Source organism: Brassica napus, chromosome C5 (assembly GCF_020379485.1).
Source record: "Brassica napus cultivar Da-Ae chromosome C5, Da-Ae, whole genome shotgun sequence".
NCBI classification, from domain to species: domain Eukaryota; kingdom Viridiplantae; phylum Streptophyta; class Magnoliopsida; order Brassicales; family Brassicaceae; genus Brassica; species Brassica napus.
The window spans coordinates 8995878-9017452 of NC_063448.1; the positions used below are offsets into that span (position 1 = coordinate 8995878).

At 38.3% G+C, this 21575-nt stretch overlaps 4 protein-coding genes across 5 annotated transcripts; 2 read left to right on the top strand and 2 right to left on the bottom strand.

Annotated features, from left to right (window-relative positions):
• The first annotated feature begins 24 nt into the window (after window positions 1–24).
• On the top strand, window positions 25–1141 carry LOC106447223 (heme-binding protein 2). The gene is made up of 2 exons (XM_013889099.2): window positions 25–519; window positions 624–1141. The coding sequence occupies exons 1-2, from the start codon at window positions 254–256 to the stop codon at window positions 1051–1053; spliced, it is 696 nt and encodes a 231-aa protein (XP_013744553.1). The 5' UTR covers window positions 25–253; the 3' UTR covers window positions 1054–1141.
• LOC106447222 (ubiquitin carboxyl-terminal hydrolase 15) lies at window positions 1054–6027 on the bottom strand. Of its 2 annotated transcripts, none has more exons than XM_013889098.3 (15): window positions 5696–6027; window positions 4484–5023; window positions 4019–4382; window positions 3815–3950; window positions 3637–3720; window positions 3420–3559; window positions 3245–3333; window positions 3085–3170; window positions 2837–2999; window positions 2607–2730; window positions 2374–2531; window positions 2216–2300; window positions 1924–2136; window positions 1786–1847; window positions 1054–1718 (listed from the first exon to the last, which is right to left on the bottom strand). In XM_013889098.3, exons 2-15 carry the CDS (start codon window positions 4885–4887, stop codon window positions 1196–1198), a joined length of 2631 nt encoding a protein of 876 aa, XP_013744552.1. In that variant the 5' UTR covers window positions 4888–5023; window positions 5696–6027; the 3' UTR covers window positions 1054–1195. The 2 variants fall into 2 exon arrangements, with proteins under 2 accessions (XP_013744552.1, XP_013744550.1); XM_013889096.3 differs by having other exon boundaries at window positions 4484–5046; window positions 5696–6022.
• A 6457-nt stretch (window positions 6028–12484) lies between these two features.
• On the top strand, window positions 12485–14633 carry LOC106447225 (splicing factor YJU2). Its single transcript, XM_013889101.3, has 7 exons — window positions 12485–12820; window positions 13169–13318; window positions 13418–13552; window positions 13697–13813; window positions 13911–14024; window positions 14136–14199; window positions 14275–14633. Exons 1-7 carry the CDS (start codon window positions 12623–12625, stop codon window positions 14478–14480), a joined length of 984 nt encoding a protein of 327 aa, XP_013744555.1. The 5' UTR covers window positions 12485–12622; the 3' UTR covers window positions 14481–14633.
• LOC106447224 (interactor of constitutive active ROPs 1-like) lies at window positions 14492–15873 on the bottom strand. The gene has a single exon (XM_013889100.3). It carries the CDS (start codon window positions 15811–15813, stop codon window positions 14782–14784), a length of 1032 nt encoding a protein of 343 aa, XP_013744554.1. The 5' UTR covers window positions 15814–15873; the 3' UTR covers window positions 14492–14781.
• Between the last annotated feature and the right edge of the window lie 5702 nt (window positions 15874–21575).

Here is a 21575-nt window from a genome sequence, read left to right on the forward strand (position 1 = left end):
TTTAGTTTTATTACAAATGTTTCCTAAACTTTTGTTTTTATGTAAACATGCACCCTGTAGTTTTTTTTAGCTACACGTGTACGTGAAAAAGAAACGAGAGAAAAGATCCAAACGTTTTATTCTTACACACACACAAAACCTATCCTAAAATCAACCACACATTCTAAGAAGACGTAACAAGAATCTCCATTACTATAATAAGTCCGGCAACAAAGCGAGCAGTTAGCTCTATACACACACCTTGAAAACCGCCATGGAACTAGCCGGTTTAAGCTTCCTCAAGCTCTCTTTCCTCCTCAGCCTCCTCTCCGGCGGTTCAGACCTTCTAAACCCAATATCCGAACCGAGTCTTCTCGGGAAATTCCCGCCGACGTGTAACAGAATCGAGTGCCCAAACTACGAGGTGGTTCACGCGGGAAACGGGTACGAGATTCGCCGGTACGATACAACGGTCTGGATTTCCACTGAACCGATTCAAGACATCTCTCTCAAGGATGCCACAAGAACAGCTTTCTTCCAGTAAATACACAAACTCATGTCTTGTCTTGTCTTTTTTTTTTGTCAAAATGATTTTTTTTTTTTATAATTCGGATAAAAGATTGAATTTTTCAATGTGGGGACAGGTTGTTTGCGTACATACAAGGGAAGAACGAGTATCATCAGAAAATTGAGATGACAGCTCCGGTGATCAGCCAAGTCTCACCAAGCGACGGTCCTCTCTGTGAATCTTCCTTCACTGTCTCCTTCTACGTCCCCAAAAAGAACCAGCCTGATCCAGCTCCAGCTGAGAATCTCCACATCCAGAAATGGACCCCTAGGCACGTGGCGGTGAGACAGTTCAGCGGCTTCGTCTCCGACTATAACGTCGGAGAAGAAGCTGCAGCGCTGTCTGCTAGCCTCGAAGGTACAGCTTGGGCCAATGCCATAGAGAAAAGCAAAGAAGACGGTGGTGTTGGGGCTGATTCAGCTTACACGGTGGCTCAGTACAACTCGCCGTTCGAGTTCATTGGTCGTGTCAATGAGATTTGGTTACCCTTTCAAATGGATGATTGATTAAGTGAAACTCTTTTTTTTTAATTATGTAATAAATAAAAATCAGACAAGATGTTGATTATCATGAAAAGACAAAATGTTTCGGTTAGGGAACTCGAGTTAAGTTACCCCTAAAGAGATTTAAAAGACAGAATTATTCTAACTACCAGTTTTGTTCATAACTGTAAGTTTGTTCCTGACAGTTAGTCTCATAATCTACATACATACTCTGCTGGTAATAACCGTGGGATGATGTGTCGTCCATCACGACCGTGTTGTTGTTGTGATTTGCTTCTCCTTCCTCCACGAAATACCGGGTTTCGGGTTTGGTACCCGAGAACATTCTGCAGGCGACGGTGTTGTGTGGGGACGGCTCCACGTTGTGGTGTAAGTTGTTGAAGATGGAGAAAGGAGAGGAAGAAGAGTCCAGGACGTGGCAGCCGTCTGCGTAGTCAACGGTGCTGAAAGAGTCTCTGGTTGATTCTGTGGTGAATGAAGCTGCTTCGTCTGAGCTCGTGAAGAGAGACCATTCGCTTGATGATGACTCTACTAAGTTCTTGTTGTAGTCCGCTCTCGGTTTGAATCGGTTAACTGGTTTCCTCTGTTCCTTCATCTCGTTTCTTGGTTGGGGATGCCGAGCCTGAGGTTTGCTGTTGTGTTCTCCTCTTTGAGGACGCGGGTACGATCTGCAAAAAGTTATATATTTTCAGAAGCAAACATTAGAAGTTCACAAACTGGTAGGTGGTTTATTACCTCATGTAGAACAACATGTAAGCTCCTTCTGACATAACTTGAGTCATTGGCACTTGATGAATCTGCAGAGTTTCAACAGAAAGTTGCACAAGTTCAGAACCGGTTTGGCTTGCTACATAAAGAAGAGGAGTCTTTTACCTCGGAATCATCGATTCTGAACCAGTTGCCTCTCAAATCTTTGACATAGGAAATGTAATGACCGGAGAAAGATGCGTTGAGAGTATCCAAGTGAACTATAACAGCGTAAAGCATGTAAAGCGGAGGAACATCTCCTGTTCTTGTCATGAACGGTATCATGTCCAACATTTCAGGAAAACTTATACATTTGTTTATTTTCCCATATCTTCCTTCCTGCAAACGAAAATTGAAGAAAATTAAAAAAAAAACACAGCGCATAATCAGTCTTGCGTCATCTTGAAATAACTGATACCTGGAATCTCTTGAGAACAATGGTAAGAATGTTTGGTGCTTCATGAATGCTCAATTCTTTCCTTGCTCTTACATATCCAGCGCACCTGCATTTTCAATTACGATTTCGTTTCAATACCAACAAAAAAAGAACAAGCATTGTGGTGTTTTGGATCTAACCTGCTGCATCTAAACATGTTTTCTCCATCGAGATCTTCTGGTCTAGTAAACTGAGTCAACGCATCTTGAAGAGACTCTACCCATCCGTAGATCTCCAGCGTGAGGTCCATTATATTCTCGTATCTTTCTGATTCATGATCACACCTCAAACATTTCACCTGGTTTCAACAGAAAGAGTGAGACTATGTACAGTCAAAATAGACATAATTTTGGGAGACAGGAGATTCAAACACCTTTGAGCGGAGACGCCCACCAAACATATGTTGAACTAAAGTTGTTTCTTGCAGCCTCGGATCAACTTTAGTCTCACCTCCAAGTCTCTCTAAACATATGGACTGCATAGAGGCAACCAAAAGCCTACATTCAAGTCAAAAAGACAAGGCAATGTCATGAGAAATCAAATTAAATTTAAGAAGAAAGTATCAAACAAATCCAATTCTGAAAGGACTAGTAAGGAAAAAACCTTAAGAACTCATGAGCATCTTCTTGACTCCCATCACCAATCTGACAATTTATACTTCGCATCTGTGAGAGGATTCTGCTAGCAGAAAGTGGACCTCCAGATTCTCTAAGCATCATTACATGTTGCTCAAGTTCACACATAAGGCACCAATCTTTCCCAGAACCTGTTCCAAAAGAATAACATTATCCATGTAACTAAACCTGTAAGAATTTTATGTTACAAAAGATGAATTGGGAAAAAACCATTACATGATCTTGAATGTGATCTTCGAAGCAAGTAAGCAACAAGTGGTTTTGTACATGTTAGAGACTGCAACACAGCGTTTGCATAGCAACTGGACAAGAAAAGGGATTTAATGTATTAATTAAGAAGCCATTTACACAAAACAGATTTAGAAAGAAGTAAAACCTGTTTCCACAATTGACAAGGCCCCTTGGTGATAAGTAAAACACTTCACACTGAAAGAACTTAACAAACTCCTCGTACGGAAAAAGCATCTGCAAATAAGAGATATTGACTCAAAAAAAAAGTAGAAAACTAAAGATACAAAACTTGAATTAGCAAAGAGCCAAAGGGAACTAACCTTCAGGTTCTTATGTCGATCATCATGCTTTGAGAAATTTCTTAAACCCATCATTTTCATCAAGTTTGAACCCATGTTTGAGGAGGAGGAGATGCCATTGCTTTCTTCAGCCATACCTGTATCCTTAGACCTAACAGTCTCTGGATTACAGATATAAACATAAGACACTGCTACCAAAAAATTCTTATGCCAAAGCAAAGTCTCAGAGACTACTCACTTGATACCGCAGCTACTTGTCCCTTCTTACTTGTCTCTGTCCATGATTGTTCTCCAGATTTGGGCAGTGTAGCTGCTCTGATCCCTGTTTAACTCAGACAACATTAGAAGATGCAAATTTTAAACTGTATCAGCCTCAACTAGAGTAACTTATATTAGCTTCTGGAGTTAGGCCTTACCGCTGCTCGCTCCCAAATTGTTTTTGTAACTTTCCTGCATACCACTTTCAAAAGTTTGCCCATTCATTTGCATACAAGAGTTATCAACGGAATGCCTTCTAGAGTTGGTTTCCACAGCACCGATGTTGCTTCTTGACTGCAAGCAAAATCACTAGGCTTTAGATTTCAAGCACATGGAGATAAATGTTTTAAGAACAAGCTTACCTTATGTCTAGTGTGACCCTTTTTGCTATCGCCACCAGCAGAAGCAGCTGCTTCACCACTAAATGATTCTCTGCTGGACTTGGACGAATTTGGCTTTCCTATGCTTTTTCTCCCTTGCGTGTTGATTCGTGGTGTGATATCAATTTGAGAGATACCTTCGCTTGCAAATTCTACAGAGCTTTTTGAAGTCTTTCCCTTCGCTGTCTGCTTAGTACTATTACTAAACATTGTAGAAGAATCCTCTCTGATGAAGACAGAATCATTCTCAAAGGAAACCCTCTCTGATGAAGAAGAGCAAGTATCCGCAGGGATACATTCATCTTTATGAGCTAACCTCCAGTGAATTATCTGGCACTTCCCAGAGCTGCAAACGTCAAAAATTCAAGATATCATAGGTTAAAATCTCTGCAACTAATCTCAAAGAAGGACAACGAAAAGCCAAGAAACGTGATGTGAAAAATATACCAGTATCTAATAGATTTGCATCTCGAGCAGCGAGTCTTAGCAGGGTTGAAACACCTTGCACATACATGTCCCTGATTATTAACTGGGACTCCACAAGTAGCAGCCACAGAATCAGGTCTCAGCTCAGCAACAAAATCGGCTCTTACAGAACCACTCGCAGCAGGAACAGTCCTGTTCCTGGTTCTCGGAGCCCTATTCTCAGTAGCCATAGTCTCAAATCTTACACCCCTAACATCGGTCTCAGCTCTAAAAGCTTCTTCAGCAGCCATCTGAGCCAGCAAATTAGCCCTTCCTCTTTTTTCGCTAATATCACTCCATTTACCTAACAGTATGTAAGCTACAACAGGAAGTACAACCAGAACCAGGAACAATATTGGTATGTCCGCTCCCCTTGGTTCGAGCATGTCACTAGCCACGCATTCATGACCCGGTTTTACAGCTTCTGAGAGGTGTCTCGGCAAACTACATGAGCTCAGGAAGCCATAAAATCCTCAAATCACTCTCTTATGAAGCTTTATTTCCAGGTTCAGGTTACCTAACCTACTTCCCAATATGGACAAACACTGCAATTAAGTACACCAACTGAATGAGTTTCTGTACATTAAAAAAAAAAAAAACATAGAACCATAATAATCAAAACCGTTAAAAAAGTGATTGATTAGCTTAATGACGCATGAAAACTCAATGAACACCCCTATTTTCGCATTACCTTAGCCTAAAAAAAATATATAACTTTTCTGATTATCCATCTGATTTACAGATTAAATTGAATCTACTCTCCGTTTATACAGATTTACAACGTCGAACTCTCTATTCTTTTCAAATCGAAGAAACCCCCAAAACATGATAAAGCATCTCACTGGTCTTCTAAATCCACCGACTCAAAGCAAAAGTGGGTGTCAAAAGTAAGAAATGATCCCTAAATTTTTAGATACAAAACAAATCGTTTAGCCCAAAAAAAACAGTCACGATCCAAGGAAAGAGTCCAAATGAGTACGGATCATTCTACTGAAGCAGCTCAAAACCTCAAGGAGAGACGACTCTAGCTATGAAAAAAAAAAGCAATCTTAGGTTCGTGAAAGCCTCCATTGTTTTTAGAATCTAACCATTACGGTAGTTCAAGGAAGAAGTTTGACAAAAGTACAAAAGCTGAGAGAAATGGTCAAACATTAAAAGGAAAGAGTCAAGCTTTATGAGAATTTGGGCAAATACCTTATTTAGCTAGACGAATGCGAAAGAAAGAGAAACCCTAGCTTCTCCCCCCTCATCTCCCTCTCTCTCTCTCTGTCTCGTCTTCTTTGTGAGCTCGAGAAAGAAAAAAAGATGCTTTTGATTCCTCAAATGGGTAAGACACAAACAGCCTCTCTCTCTCTCTCTATCTCTATCTCTCTTTCTAAAACACACTTTCTCTCTCCTCGTCCTGTGTAGTTTATGCTCTTCGCTTTCACACTCTTCGCATACTCTGTCTCCGTCCTTCAGGATACTGTTAAAAAAAAACTAAAGCAGACAAATTAGGTTAATTAACTAATATAGGGCTAATTTGGTTATTAACCCAAAATATAGGTATGACAATTAATGTCGGAATATTTCTTTATGAATGTGAGGATTGGATGGAGTTTATTATTACGTATGTGAATTCTACTATAGAATAGACTTTCATTGTCCTAAAATACATGTATATCTTCTTCTTTTTTTTTCCAAAACACATGTATATCTGTTAATATGCTTTACGTAATTTTTCAAAAAAGTATGAAAATGACTTGTTAGAAGATCTAAAACTATTTCTGACGGTAATACGTTTACTTTTTTACTTTAAATTGTACTATCAACAAAATAAATAATCGTAAGCAAAGCAAAGCAAATAAATGAAAAATGAATAATCAAGAAAAAATTTAGAAACGAATAATGTTTATTGCAGATTTCTTGAAATAGCAAAGTTAGTCAAGCTCATCCACGAACGTGGCATCATCTCGTAATAGACATTCGTCACGTGGCGTCAAGCTATTTGTTCTAAACTTGTCAGTGAAACGGGTCCCACGTTTTGTACCATTCATCTCAAAAGGCGATATTAGTTTCACATCTCGAATCCTGGCCGTTGGATACTCTATAAGACGACTTTCAATAAAAACTTAGGTGGGACCCGCAGTTCTAGGGCTGTACTGTCACCCTCTTTCAGTGAATCTTGCACGAGTTTAACTACAATTTTATCGTTATTTACATAACCAGTCCATAACTATTCTATAATCAAACTAAAGACTGGAACTTTATATCTATCAATCTCAACTCTCTTTTTGTTACTCGTTGGCACGACCTTGTTTCCGAATTGGTTAATGGAAGCTCAGCCGCAAGTGCATCTTTTCCTTGTCGGATCGTTCGGTGGAGGAAGAAAAGTTTAAAGATCAAAACTTCAAATTGTATAAAATCTCATGATTTCTTATGTAATTTCAATATTCTTGTATTTAGGTTACAATAATATTTGATTTGACTGGCGAAAAATAAGGCGATTGGCGATTTTGAGGTTTTCTCGATCGAAACGGTATGAGTACGGCGGATCCGCCGGATCTACCTCTTTCTCTGATGAAAGATGGTACATTACTGGGGAGGCGCAAGGTTCCGATGAAGTTACAACACAAGGTTTGGATCTCGCCGCGATTCAGACGCGGGGTGAGGAAGTAGATCGAAAGAGTTCTGAGGATGGGTTGAGTGTTCAATCTCCACGGGGTTTGGATGCGAAGACTGAAAATCAAATAGCTCAGGGAGAGATTTCGGCTAGGCTGAATGGATCGTGGGTCGGAGTGGTCCAAGGTCAAAAAGTTCTAAAAAAAGTACGAAGTGGCGATTGAGATGAAGGATGGTATTGGATCTGTGAAGGTTCTAGAGGAGATAACAAAGGATGTGGTTCCGCTATGGGATGACTTCTTGATTGGCAAGTTCCTTGATAATGCTCCACATATCGCAAAGGTGCACGCGATAGTGAATAAAATTTGGATGATGAATGACAAGGCTCAGAAGATAGAGGTGTTTGAGGTGAACTCAACAACAATGAAGTTCAGGATTCTAAATCAGGCTAATAAGAGTAGGATTTTGCGAAGAGGAATGTGGAATCTTGTGGGGGTTCCGGTCGTAATGATGAAATGGTCTCAGTAGTGGAGAAGGAGAAACCACCAACACAATCTATTCCCATGTGGGTTCATGTTAAGCGTGTACCATTAAAGATGTTTTCATAGCATGGTCTAAGTTTTGTAACAAGTTCTTTGGGAGTGCCAGAGAGGTTACATCTGGAGACAGCTCAATGCTTAAACCTGGATGTGACGAAATTTTTTTGTGAATGTGGATTTAACAAAAGGATTTGCCCACGCAGTTGAATTTTAACATCCAAGGGGAGGATGTAATGGTGGAATATCACTACCTGTGGCTACCAAAGAAGTGCTTAAAGTGTGAGAAATGGGGTCATTCGGTGAAAACCTGCCCTAGAGAAAAAGATAACTTGAGGAAAGAGCATGAAGAGAAGGAAAATCAAAAGGAAGGCGAAAAGATGCTGGAAGTAAAGAAAAAGGAGGTTCATGAGGCGAAGGAGTTTGATGAGGTAGTAGAAGTAGCTATTAATCAGGAGGTTAAAAGTAAGGAAAGTATTAATTTGGGATCAGAAGTGGAGAAAACGCCAGAGAGTAAGAAGTTGGAAAGTAAGTTTGAATGGGAAGATGTGACACCTGAAAAAACTAGTAGATCTCCAAATACTAGACAAAAAGAGTTGGAGTTTGGACATGTATCTATCCTCACGAAGTCTAGATTCTATGTGCTAACTCCAGTGGATGAAGGTGATCTACCTGACCATGAAAATGATCAAGTGGAACAGGAGGAAGAAGGGAGTTCGTCAGAGGAGAAAGAAGAAGAGATAATAGTTCCTCGGCAATGTTTACCTCGAGACTCAAAGGTTAATCACAGATATTTGAAAGGTGCGTAGAAAGCTCAGGATGCAGGTCCAAGCTATCTGAACAGAAAGAAACCCCGACGTCAATAGTATGTCAGCGTTTTTTGGAATATAAGAGGCTTCAACAAGCCATCTAAGCAACTGATTGTGAAGGATTGGATAAGAATGTGTGGGTTTCAGTTTGGGTGTATTATTGAGACTAGAGTGAAGGAGAATAAAGTTAAAGGGATTTTGGAGAATGTTGTTTCGGGTTGGTCGTTTATTGCGAATTTTGAGCATAATAGACTTGGAAGAATGTGGACTACTTGGAGTCCAAAAGTGAGAATTACGCCTTGCTTTCAGAGTGCTTAAGTTATCACTGTTTCTGTTCTTATGGAGGGTTTGGTGGAAGAGTTTTTCTGCTCTTTCGTTTATGGCAAGAGTTTGGCAGAGGAAAGAAAAGAACTTTGGACGGATCTTAAGGGTCATCATGACTCATCTATTATAAAGAAGGCACCATGGATTATTCAGGGAGATTTTAATGAGATTCTAAATGAAGTTGAACACTCAGTCACAGGAGCTTCTGAAGATACTTTGGGAATGAGAGAGTTTCAGGACATGGTCAAATATTGTTTGCTGCTTGATATGTCCTATCAGGGTCCGAGGTTCACATGGTGCAACAAGAGATATAATGGGGTTATATGCAAGAAGCTTGATCGTACATTAATAAATGATGTTTGATTGAGGTGTTTTCCACAGTCTTACTGTGTTTTTGAGGCTGAAGGTTGTTCAGATCATCACAGGTGTAGAATAATGATAAAATGAGAGATCATGAAGCCGAGAAAGCCTTTCAAGTTTATCAACGCTTTGGTGGATATGTCGGAGTTTCTTGCTCTGGTAGAGGGGTTTTGGTCAGAGACAGTTCCGCTTTATAACTATACTTTAGTGTTTTTCAGATTATCAAGAAATGTCTTGAAAGCTGCCTTGAGAGAATTAAGTAAGGAGAAGGTTAGAGATATTTTTAAGAAGATAAGAGAGGCTTATAAGAATCTTTGTGAAGCTCAAGTAAAGACACTGGAGGATCCTGGGCAGATAAATATGAAAGCTAAACCAATGCGTACAGTAGATGGTTGTTTTTATCAGGAATAGAGGAAAGGGTTCTTAGTCAAAGAGCAAAGATTCATTGGCTTGACGTTGGTGATGGAAATAAAAAAAGTTTTCACAGGGCAGCCAAAGTAAGAGAAACGAGAAATGCTATACGAGAGATCAGGCGTCTTGATGGTTCAGTGGCAGACACTCAAGAAGACATTAAGGAAAAAGCAGTGGATCATTTCTATAAGTTCTTAACTCATTCTCCGGCAGATTATGAAGGGGCAAGCTTGGAGGATCTGAAATCTTTGCTTAACTATGAATGTTCGGAGGATGATAGGAATATGTTGTTGACAGATGTTAGTAGTGAGGAAGTGAAAAAGGTTCTGTTTTCCATTGCTGCAGATAAGTCACCAGGCCCCGACGGTTATACTACAGAATTTTTTAAAGCTATTTGGGTTATCACCGGGAAGGATTTTGTGATAGCAATTCAATCTTTCTTCGAGAAAGGCTTTCTTCCTAAGGGAGTCAATTCTACCATCTTGGCGCTTATCCCAAAGAATAATGAGGCTACCTACATGAAGGATTACCGCCACATATCTTGCTGCAATGTGATTTACAAAGTAATATCAAAGATTTTGGCTAATCGCATGAAGAGATTGCTTCCTCTTTTCATATCTTTAAATCAATTAGCGTTTGTAAAGGATGGACTTCTTATGGAGAATGTTCTTCTTGCGTCTTAACTGGTCAAGAGTTATCACAAAGATTCATTTTCAGAAAGATGTGCAGTCAAGATAGATATATCGAAGGCTTTCGATTCGGTGCAGTGGTCTTTTCTGTTAACGGTCTTGGCTGCTTTGAACATTCCAGAGAGGTTTATAATATGGATCAAGAAGTGTATCGAACTGGCATCTTTCTCTATTCAGATAAATGGAGAGCTAGCTGGTTATTTCAACAGGAAGAGGGTTATGCGCCAGGGTTGCTCCCTGTCACCCAACATGTTTGTAATATGCATGCATGTTCTATTTAAGCTGCTTGATAAAGCAGCAATGGAGAAGAGGCTTGGATATCACCCGTATTGTAAGGACTTGAAGTTAACCCATATATGTTTTGCGGATGATGTGCTAGTGTTTTCAGATGGGAAGAAGAGATCCATTGAAGGCATCTTGGCAGTGTTTCAGCAGTTTGCAAGAATGTCAAGGCTCAACATTAGTCTTGAAAAGTCTACTTTATATCTGGCTGGGGTTAGAGAAGAAGATAATGCTGCAATTCTGGAACAGTTTCCTTTTGAAGCTGGTTCTCTTCCGGTAAGATATCTTGGGCTTCCTATTCTTACCAAGAAAATGAATGTCCAAGACTATAACCCTCTCATTTCGCGAATAGGGGCTCGTATCTCCTCGTGGATGGCGAGACATCTTTCTTTTGCGGGTAGACTCCAACTCATTGGTTTGGTTATATACAGTATAACAAACTTTTGGATGTCAGCATATAGACTGCCGAATCCGTGTATTCAAGAGATACAAAGCATATGTGCGGCTTTTCTATGGTCTGGTCCAGTCCTGTCCACAAAGAAAGCTAAGATAGCATGGTCAGATGTGTGTATGCCTAAAGATGAAGGAGGGTTAGGATTGAGAAACTTGTATGAAGCGAATAGAGTTTCTTGTTTAAAGCTCATTTGGCGATTGTTATATGCGAGAAAATCTTTATGGGTTCAGTGGATTTGGAAGTATCTCATAAAGAAGGGTTCTTTTTGGAGTGTGAAGGAGAATAGTTCTTTGGGGTCTTGGATGTGGAAGAAGCTGTTGAAGCTAAGACCTTTGGCTCAGCAGTTAACAAAAATGGAGATTAATAGTGGTTCAAATACTTCCTTCTGGTTAGAAGAATGGTCACCATTAGGGAAGCTGATTGAATTAACAGGAGATGGAGGGTGTATGGCTCTGGGCATTCCTTTAAATGCTACGGTGGAAAGAGAATTACAAACTTACAGAGTTAGAAGACATCGAATTCTTGTGTTTCGGCTGATTGAGCAAGAAATTATGAAGCTAAAAAACAGAGGGCTTAACATGTTGGAGGATGACTGTCTTTGGAAAAGGGAGAATGGAGATTTCAGAACAGGGGTCATCACGTCTCAAACTTGGAATCTCACAAGAGTTCATGCACCTAAAGTTCCTTGGAGTAAAGGGATTTGGTTTCCTGAAGCTACTCCGAAATTTACTTTCTTAGTGTGGATTGCTAACCATAATAGATTAGCTACGGGGGATAGGGTTCTAAGATATAATCCTCAAGCAATCTCCACTTATTGGCTCTGTAAAATGGAGATGGAAACGAGAGACCACATTTTCTTTGTGTGCGTGTATTCAAAAGAAGGTTGGAGAGAGACCATTGGAAATCTCGCGGATAATGGAGTTATATACCAATGGGATCAAGTGTTACAGATGGTGGTGAATGGTTCTCGGGAGAAATATTCGAAGTTCCTGCTTAGATATTGTTTTCAGGCGGTTGCTTATGCGCTATGGCATGAGAGAAATATCACAAGAGTTGAGGAGAAGGCGCAACCAGTCTCTTGTTTGATTGCAAGGTTGGATAATTTGGTGAGGAACAGAATCACCTCTTTGAGAAGAATGAATGAGAGGAAGTATGAGAAGACTACGGAAGTTTGGATGGTGAGAAAATAGATTATAGTAGTAAAAGAAGTAAAACTTTGTGTATAAAATCATAGAAAAATTTGCCGTCTGTCTGTAAAATTTTTTTTTTTTTAGATGAATAAATTTAAAATTCTTTCAAAAAAAAAATATATTTGATTTATCTTGAAATTATAGCTATGTCCTCTTGCGAATGTAGTATAAGGCTTAGCTCTAGATCATTATGATTATGACCCGAGGGAGGTACCGGTAGTAAGCCGAACGAATGATCTTGTTATTGGGCTTGGGCCTGAGCCGGTGGTTACCTAGCCCAACATTAAGTATAACCCAAATTAACCACAGCCCATGACCCGATATATAATGCCGGTGCTTCAGAAAGATATAAATAATACGGAGGAAGCCGAGAAAGAACCAAAAGCTTAAAATCATAATTTTCCTTTCTTTACCTGCGATTTTGTTTAGAGGGAGGAGCTTGAAGAGGAAGAAGAAAGAGACGACATGGGAGAGCGAAAGGTGCTTAATAAGTATTACCCGCCGGACTTCGATCCCTCGAAGCTTCCCAGGCTCAGGCGACCGAAGAACCAGCAGATCAAGGTGCGGATGATGCTTCCCATGAGTGTCCGATGCAACACCTGCGGAAACTATATCTACATGGGAACCAAGTTTAATTCGCGTAAAGAAGACGTCATTGGCGAGGTAATTGAATCAATTTCTCTTTCGCTTCAACGTAATAGCTTTCTTCGGATCGTATTAATATGTAGCGCTTATCGTTTTGATTCGGAAGCTTAGGAGTATTATTTGATTTTAATGGGATTCCAGTGAAATTAATTAGGGTAATTATTGTGCTCAGTTCTTGAATTGAAACTTACCCCGAAAAAGATTTCAGATTTGGGGATTTAGGGTTTAGATGATTTGGTCTCAAGTTTAAGGAGATGACTTTGAACATAACCTAGTTTCGAACTACTTCAGTAGTTATACTTTGTGTTGTTTTGATGTGCTGTTTTTCTAATCAATAGTTTCTGGTTTTGTTTCGATTTGTTGCAGACGTATCTAGGGATTCAAATCTTTAGATTTTACTTCAAGTGCACCAAGTGTTCTGCAGAGCTCACGATGAAGACGGATCCACAGAACTCTGATTATATTGTGGAATCTGGGGCAAGTCGTAATTATGAACCCTGGCGTGCTGAAGACGAGGTAAGGACTTCAGACAATGTTTAGCTCTTTGAGGGTTGTTGTGTTGTTGAACTACAAGTTTGTAGTTTACTAAATTACTATGTATTTTCTTGTGTACAGGCGGTTGATAAGGAACAACAGAAAAGAGATGCCGAGGAGATGGGGGACGCTATGAAGTCTTTGGAGAATAGAACTTTGGATTCTAAAAGAGAGATGGATATTATAGCCGCACTTGATGAGATGAAATCAATGAAGGTATGTGACTGATGCCTTCTTCCTTTCTCTGTCTCTCTCTCAGTGGTCGACTCTGAGATTTGCTTATATTTTGCTTCAGTTACATGCTTGAATCAGTCTGTCTATGTACTGATTTTTTTTCTTTTATTCGGTTTTTTTTTGCAGTCTAGACACGCTACTGTGAGCGTGGATGCTATGCTGGAGGCCTTGCAAAGAACAGGCGCTGAGAAGGTCAAACGTATAGAAGAAGAAGATGAAGCAGTTATAAAGTCGATATTTGGTGTAAGTGTTCATATCCTTCTTTCGTAAATGTTGGTTCTCCACATGACATTTAGTTTTACTTAACTTACAAAGTATCTCTTGTTTCATATAAATGCAGAAACAGAAAGAAGTTGTTAGGAGAATTGCAGATGAAGACGATGAGGATGATGATGATGATTATCCCAACCTTCAGAAGGAGAAGAAAGAAGGATCATGTTCAGATCTTTCAAAGGTTATTCCTCCATCTGAACTTATTTCTCTAAACGTTTTTCAGACATGGCTCATCTTGTGTCTCTTTTATTGGAATCAGGACTAACTGTTAACTCTTTTTATTTTGATACAGAAGAGAAAGGCATCAGAAGAAAGTCCAAGCAACCCCACAGATATTTTGACTAGTTCATCTGCAGGTTAGTTATCAATTTTTCTTTTCAAGTTTATTGACTTTAATTTCCTTTTTTCAAGTTTACCTCCATTTCAATCAGATAACCCGAAGGAGCCCAAGAAACGAGCTACCAGCAAACAACCCTTCAAATCCGTTCACATAACAGTCATCAAGAAGCAGTCTCAGCCAGCTTCTTCGACGACTCCTGCTCCTGCAAAACCGGAGGAGAAGAAGACTGACGTTGTGGCTAACGCCGGATTGGCTTCTTTATTCCAGAACTATGGCAGTGATGAAGACGAGGATTGATTTTTATTTTCGGTTGCCAACAGGTTTCGCACTCTCAAAGTTCTATATCACTGTTTTAGAATTGAATCCATCCATGTGCTATTATAACTGAGTTGATAGTACGATCATACGATGCATATTTCCTGAGTGTTCATAAAATTATTTTACAGACAATAGCCAGAGAATCTGCTAATGATTTGGATTGATAGTTAGCTTCTGATGATGAAGCTGACCCAACTTACAAAAGTCTTCACATAAATACAGCAAAATGCATCCCGATTAGAAAGAAAAAAAAAAAACAGAAATGGTGAGCAACTGCAACTCACTTCTGTCCTCTCTTCTTCCACAACTCACCAAACATCTTCATCCCGGAACTCCTCCTCTTCCCACTTCCCAATCCATCATCAGAATCCTCAGCCACCCCCGGCGGTTCCAGGAACCCAACCTCCGCATTCGGGTCAAACAACCCACCTGCACAACACTTCTCTGCTGACCGAGATCGATCCCTCTCAAACTCTCCAGAAAGAACCGCAGCTGCAGCATCTGCCGCCTTCCTCCACTGCTCGGTTTGAACTCTAAGTTTCTTCATTTCAGCCTCTAAAGCCTCTTTCGCTTCTTCTACGGACTCGAGCTTCTCCTTTAAGTGAGCTGTCTTTCCTCTGCTTTCTTCTAACTCTTCCCCCATCCGACTCACCTTTGAAGCCATCTCGTCTTCATTAGCTTTCACGTTAGACATCTCTGTCGCCGAATCGCTCAGCTGACTCTTCAAGCTCTCGTTTTCTTTGCCTAGTGATTCATGTTCTTTCTCCATATCGTACAGTCTAGCTTTCAACATCTTGATCTCATCTTCCTTTGCAACCAACTTCTCAGCTTCTTCATCTTTTACTACAGCAATCTTCTCAACAGGAACCTCAAACACATCAGTCTCTTTCTGCGCATCTCCAGGGATGATCTCGTCTCTATCGATTGTATCAGCCTCATAAGCAGGTCCCTCCACTCGAGCCGGAGGGTTTGGTTTCTTAGATTTGTTATCATGATGAAGCTCATCTTGAGCTAGTTTCTTGACAGCTTCAGCGTTAGCCAACTGCTCTTTGAGCAATCTCAGCTCTTCTTGTGCTTGTCCTAACTGCGACTCCAGATCCGATATTCGGCCCCCAAGTTTCTTCTGACCAAGAGGTTCACTGCGAGGCCCACCGCTTCTAGGAGATCTACGGTCAACACCAAGCTTAGAACTCCGGTCAGTATTGATCAAACGGTTGGGGTGACTCAAGTCAGATGTAGACGACGATGTCCTCAACTTCGGAGCTTGCCTCTGAGACAACTCGATCTGAAACTCTAAAGAAGACAACACCATAACAACCTTTATTAGTCACACATCACATACATACAGAGATCAATATCATATGTAGTCAAAATCTTTACCTTGGTCTTGGCATTTTGGGTCTTTTCTGCAGAGGATTTAACTAAGACAGAAGCCAAAGTTGGTGGAAGCTCAAAGGTTATGTAGTTGTTATGAAAATCTGAAGAATATATAAAACCAGAAAATGTCATTTATTACAGCAACTATCAAAGCCATGACTCATGTAGGAACTTTTCAAGGAACTTAGACAAGGTAATAATCATTCTCTATGAAGATGATTCTAAAGCTACAAGAAATTTGAAAAGATTATTCCTTTTTATGTTCGTTTTCACTTTATAAGCATGGATCCAACAGGAAAAAGGTTTGAAACTTACCTTAAAGAAAGATGAGGTCTTTGCATTTGAGATTCAGGAGGTAACTTGGAGAATATGTAGAAATAGTTAAAAGAGTGTGTGAACTAAATATGAAAACGAAAGAAAGATGATTGTCGTTGGCTGATTGTGAGTTAATAGGAACAAGTAACAACGACATAAAACCAGAAGAAGACCCAAGATGAGGAGAGAGAGAGAGAGTTGTATGTAACGCATGCACATTTTCGAAACAGACAGCTTTATTTGAAGACACACTCAAAAATCAAGAAGCATAGAGAGAAATGGAGAGAGATGAAATTTAAAAAAAAAAAAAAAATGGAGAGAGATTTGAGTTTTGGAGATCTTTATATATAAAGTAGATTTTTTCCCTTCTTTCGACAAGTGCCAGGGGGGGTTTGCTGCCACGTGTCATCTTTTTGTCTTTTTACATTTTAGATCATTCTTCTTTTAGATTATTGCAATTTGGTTCACTATTTTCTAATTATACATTATCTAATCCTTCTCACACTAACTATCATCATTTGAATTTTGCTAATATATTTTAATCTATTTTATTGTTCAAAAATTGCAAAACGAATAAAAAAATAAATAAAAAAATATAAATGTACTTTAAATATTTAATTTATTCGCAGCTAAAAATAACATAAACTTTCGTTATTTTATTATTTTTTACTATTTTCTATTATTTCATTTACAACTATATATTTATCTTAATATTAACCAAACTAAAGCAGAACACATAATTTAAACATAAAACCACCATAATCTCAGAGAAAAAAAATGCCAAAGAAACACTAACTCAATAAAGGTCCGAGCTCAAAGGCGATCAAGAACGAAAACTAACTTACCCCACTTTATCATAGAGTATCTTGGCCAGAACAATCAAAAGTCAGTAAAATGTAGAAATATAATCTTCAGATAAAGCAATCCCTCGAACACAAATGAGCGTGATCAAGGACCAATGCAAAGAACCAAGAAAGCGGGTTAGAGTAAGAATAATCAACAGAAGGCCAAAATCACCACGAAGCAGGAAGAGACATATATAACAAACGATAAGCACAACCACCAGCTAAGAGGTAAGAAGCATCTCACAAACTAAACAAGCACAAACAAGACGCCTATGCCGGGGAAGAACCACAAAATTCTGGATAGAAGGGACCAAAGCTCCAAGAGTCTAATATCACACATTTATACTAAGGGAAGAAGAGAACAACATGAGTGAGGGAGAAATGAAGCCAACCCCCGAGAAACATGAGTCCAGACTTGAGACCAGAAACAATCTTCCAAATCTACAGAGCATACTCAGAGGAGAACACTATCCAAACCTAGAGTGGCAAACATGGCGAAAGAGAGAGAGAGTCACAGAGACGCAAGCAGGGTTGAAAGCTGCAACGAGATGAAAGAACATAGCTGGAAGGGTAGACAAAACGAAATCATCAAATCGTGGAGCCGTCCTCGAGCTATAGAAGTCATATCACCAAAAACCATATCTTGAAAACCAAGACGAGAGGGGAGTAACAATGGTAAGCCAACGACGAGGAAAACAACTTCAAAGACGACTAAACTCTGACTCAACCCAAAGAGATGCAGTTCCTAACATCAGCTAAAATCTAAGGAAGAAGAGGAGCATCCAATATTGCATGGAGCAGCCTAAAATGATGCGAGAAACAACCGCACAACTGGGAACTCCTAAACCCGATCTACAATAAATACCAGAAATCTCAAAGTGAAGAAGGCGATAAAGAACAAGAGCATGAGGTGAGTCTTTTTTGGTGATGATGAGAAACACCGCATACCAGAAACGTAAAGAAAATACATAGATGTTGAAGGTTCAATGTAAAAATATGGGAAAAAAACGAAAACATCTTGAAAGTTATAATGTTCAAAAATATAAAAAAAATTAAAAGAAAATTTTGACGCTGAAACCGTAAATCTTAGAATCAACAAATGCATAAATGCAAAGTTATTGAAATTCAATATATTTTTATATTAGAGGCTCACTTCACTGCTAACAAATACTATACAGATAAAACACATTATTAAAAAAAACAAAAACAAAATATATTAACATATCACTATTACTACTACATAACACAATAAAAATACCAAATAACATTCTTAACAAATAAAAGTGATCACATAATTACATTATCCAAAAAATCATACTTTTAACAACAATAAAACAATATTCCGCGCGAACACTCCCCTAGTTTGAAATAAAGTTGTTGACGAAATTGGGTGTAGTGAAGTTTTTCAGTTTTAAAATTTAGGGACTATTGGGGGCCAATAAGGACCAACATGTAATTTCCAGTCTCTGAATCACGTAAGACATATAATAATCATGTTTCTATAATCATTATATAAGTCGGCTCTTTTTTGGTTGGTTTTGGGTTCGAATAAGTCAATAACACACGAGTGAATATCCCTATACCAAAGCCTGACAATGGTTATTAGAAAATGAGTATGTAATGATAAAGTTTGAGAACTGAATCTAAGATAGTATTTGATTTTATTTACGTGCATATTTGTTTTGGTGATATAAATGTGGATTTATGTAGAAAAATGTTTATAATAAATATACACACACATACATGGATTTTTTTTAACGCTGATTTATTATGATCTTACAATTATGATATGAGAAAGATTACATAAACGATTCGACAACCGACAATACTACCTGCCTTATGAAGACCTACGCCTAACTGCATCACCTGAGCCGTCCTATGAAGATCCACGTCTGGCCAGATTTACTTGCACCATGTTGAAGATCTCTTGTAAGCCTTTCTTCCGTAGTCTGCATAATTGTTTAATAAATCGCTTTCTCCGGGACTTAAAACCTGGATTTCCTGTAATCTGCAATAAATTGCATAATCTGGAATTCGAACCCCAGACCTGGGTGTAGAAGCCTTTAAACATACATGGATTTACACCTACATAATTAATATTTCTAACACTCTTGTTTCTTTTTCCGTCGGTTTTCTACAAAGTTCAGTTTACAAGCACTATTTTGTTATCACTCTCCACTAGTGTCGACGTTTTTTTTTGTGATCTCCAACACGTCGAGAAGCCAATTTGATGTCTATTTAAGGTTTTTAAAAATAAATAAAATCAAAACTAACCTACAAATATTATCTTTTTTTTTTGTGGGCGTTGAATTCACATTACATAGCCGACAAAAGAAAATCAAAATATTGATGGCAAGTGTCCATATCAATAAAAAATTGTAGCTAAATATTTTATTAGATATTACACTAAGTGATTAGGATTTCATTTTTAGGTCAAGAGTTAGTGGTTTTAGGTTGGGTGGCTATATCATGTGTTTAAATTATGCCTAATTAGATGATTCACCTAAAGTAATTCCAGTTTCATGTGTTTGAAACTGGCTATAAGTTAGTACAATAATTGCAAACTTGAATCTACCGAATCTCAAAATGTCTTGTTTTCTGTTTAAGAGATGATTACGAGAAATTAAAGATATTTTCTTTGTTTTTTAATAAGTGTCACTTTATCATTTTTTTCTATGTTACATAAAATGTGTTGTTCTACTATTTTAATGCAATTTATAATCAATTTCATCCAAATAAATTGTAAAATGTATCGATCTTATAAATAAATTTATTTATTTCAAATAATATTGGTTAACTAGTTGTAATTAATGAAAACTTAAATACATCTCAATGATTTTTTAATATGTGTGAAAAGTATCTAAGTTACACTCTTTATGAAACTGGGAGAGTAACAAATAAACTTGTTGATTTAATAACGAGTAAAACTTACCAAATATTGACATATAAAAAAGGATGAGGTTTTTAAAAGTTTGATTTCTTTGTAAACATTGACAAATTGTATACTTAATGAATGGATGAGGTTTGTAAAGGTTTTTAAAAAAATTTAATTGACAATTTCCCACCACGATAGGATTCGAACTAACATATGTTGGACAATGTTAGAAATGTGACTATAATAAACACTAGTATCTAATACTCCTTTGTTTTGCACAAAATCAGATCAAAGAAACTCAAGTAACGTACCCAATTACAAAGTTTTCATAATGAATAAAACTGCTGGGAAAAGGAAGATAGAAGATAGAAGCTAGAAAGTAGAAGAAAGCTAGAAGCTAGGATGCTCCACTCTCAACTTGGCTCCTGGCTTCCAGAAGGAATGGGGGATTTCTGAGTCCATGAGGTAACGCACAAACGTTGATACGCACACAAACTTCCACTTCCAGATATCTTCCCCGAAGACACCATGCTTGATCTCAAACTTTTTCTTTATTTGCAAGAGAGTCTCGCATTTGTGGATGCAGAGAACAAAAGTATCACCAAGATATAATTCAATGTCTTATTCCCGCTTTTTGCAAGCTCACAATGGTGGCCGAAGATCGCCATCTCTGTGCCACCAGTGGTCACTTCACCTTCAAGACATTCTTCAACACAAACCCAAGACATATCCTCTAACTTTTTCGAAGTTGTTATGATTCTCTAGATCTTCGATTGAAACACATGAAGCAAACGAAGCTCCACGCCCTCCTTCAAAAGCTTAACCTTGGATCTAACAAGAGATTTCACAACATCCACGTCTTTTTCAACTGACGGGAAGTTTGTTGTGATAGGAACCACCAGGGACGAATCATGATGAAAGATAACTCTGATTGTTTTTAAAGCTTCGCTTGACACATGTGATCCAACATGGCGATCAGCTGTAGCAGCAGAGGTGGCCAAAGCATCATGATGGGAGGTAGTAGATCCATCTAGTGCTCTAGCTAAATCTAATACTCCATTTACATTTACATTTATTTGTTGTAAGAATTAAATGTATTTGAAAACTCACTATTCATTAATAAAACCAATTAATTACTTGTAGAGTAACTCACAAATGGCCAATGGGGTTGAAAAATGGTCTTAAACCAAAGTCTTCAATAGACAAATTTTCATCATTAGCATGCAAGGCCGTAAAATAGAGTAACTCTCTTCTCAATGTTATTTATGCATCATCATACGTTATGTCCTCTTCATTTTCTACTTTCAAAACTAAAATATTAAAGATACATAACATACAAAATAATTTTAGAAAAAGAAAAACAAATTGTAATTTGTTAAACAATGCAAAAAATGTTCAGCTGCATACACCAAAAGAGATCGGCATTGGCCTTGAAACGTGATCTTAAGTCTTAACTGGAAAAACTATTGTTATTGCTAATATATTAAGTTCGATGAAGTCTTGATTTGATTTACGATATCAATATCAAATTAGTTCCTAATTAATTTGATCTACTTAACAAATAATAATTAACAATAACCAAGCGCTCGTGGTTTGGTGGTAAAAGAGGTACAACTGTACTGCCCGCCACCCGGGTTCGAGCCTTGGCCACAACGGATTTAA

What these genes read in the sequence shown, in the direction of transcription:
- LOC106447224 (XM_013889100.3), bottom strand. Translation starts at nt 15,813, where the DNA reads ATGGTGTTGTCTTCTTTAGAGTTTCAGATCGAGTTGTCTCAGAGGCAA.
- LOC106447222 (XM_013889098.3), bottom strand. Translation starts at nt 4,887, where the DNA reads ATGCTCGAACCAAGGGGAGCGGACATACCAATATTGTTCCTGGTTCTG. An exon ending in ACAAGTAGCTGCGGTATCAA is followed by an intron (nt 3,560 to 3,636) that starts GTGAGTAGTCTC and finishes TCTGTAATCCAG; the next exon opens with AGACTGTTAGGTCTAAGGAT. An exon ending in AACATGTTTAGATGCAGCAG is followed by an intron (nt 2,301 to 2,373) that starts GTTAGATCCAAA and finishes TTGAAAATGCAG; the next exon opens with GTGCGCTGGATATGTAAGAG.
- LOC106447225 (XM_013889101.3), top strand. Translation starts at nt 12,623, where the DNA reads ATGGGAGAGCGAAAGGTGCTTAATAAGTATTACCCGCCGGACTTCGAT. An exon ending in CCTGGCGTGCTGAAGACGAG is followed by an intron (nt 13,319 to 13,417) that starts GTAAGGACTTCA and finishes TCTTGTGTACAG; the next exon opens with GCGGTTGATAAGGAACAACA. An exon ending in TTATAAAGTCGATATTTGGT is followed by an intron (nt 13,814 to 13,910) that starts GTAAGTGTTCAT and finishes ATATAAATGCAG; the next exon opens with AAACAGAAAGAAGTTGTTAG.
- LOC106447223 (XM_013889099.2), top strand. Translation starts at nt 254, where the DNA reads ATGGAACTAGCCGGTTTAAGCTTCCTCAAGCTCTCTTTCCTCCTCAGC. An exon ending in ACAAGAACAGCTTTCTTCCA is followed by an intron (nt 520 to 623) that starts GTAAATACACAA and finishes ATGTGGGGACAG; the next exon opens with GTTGTTTGCGTACATACAAG.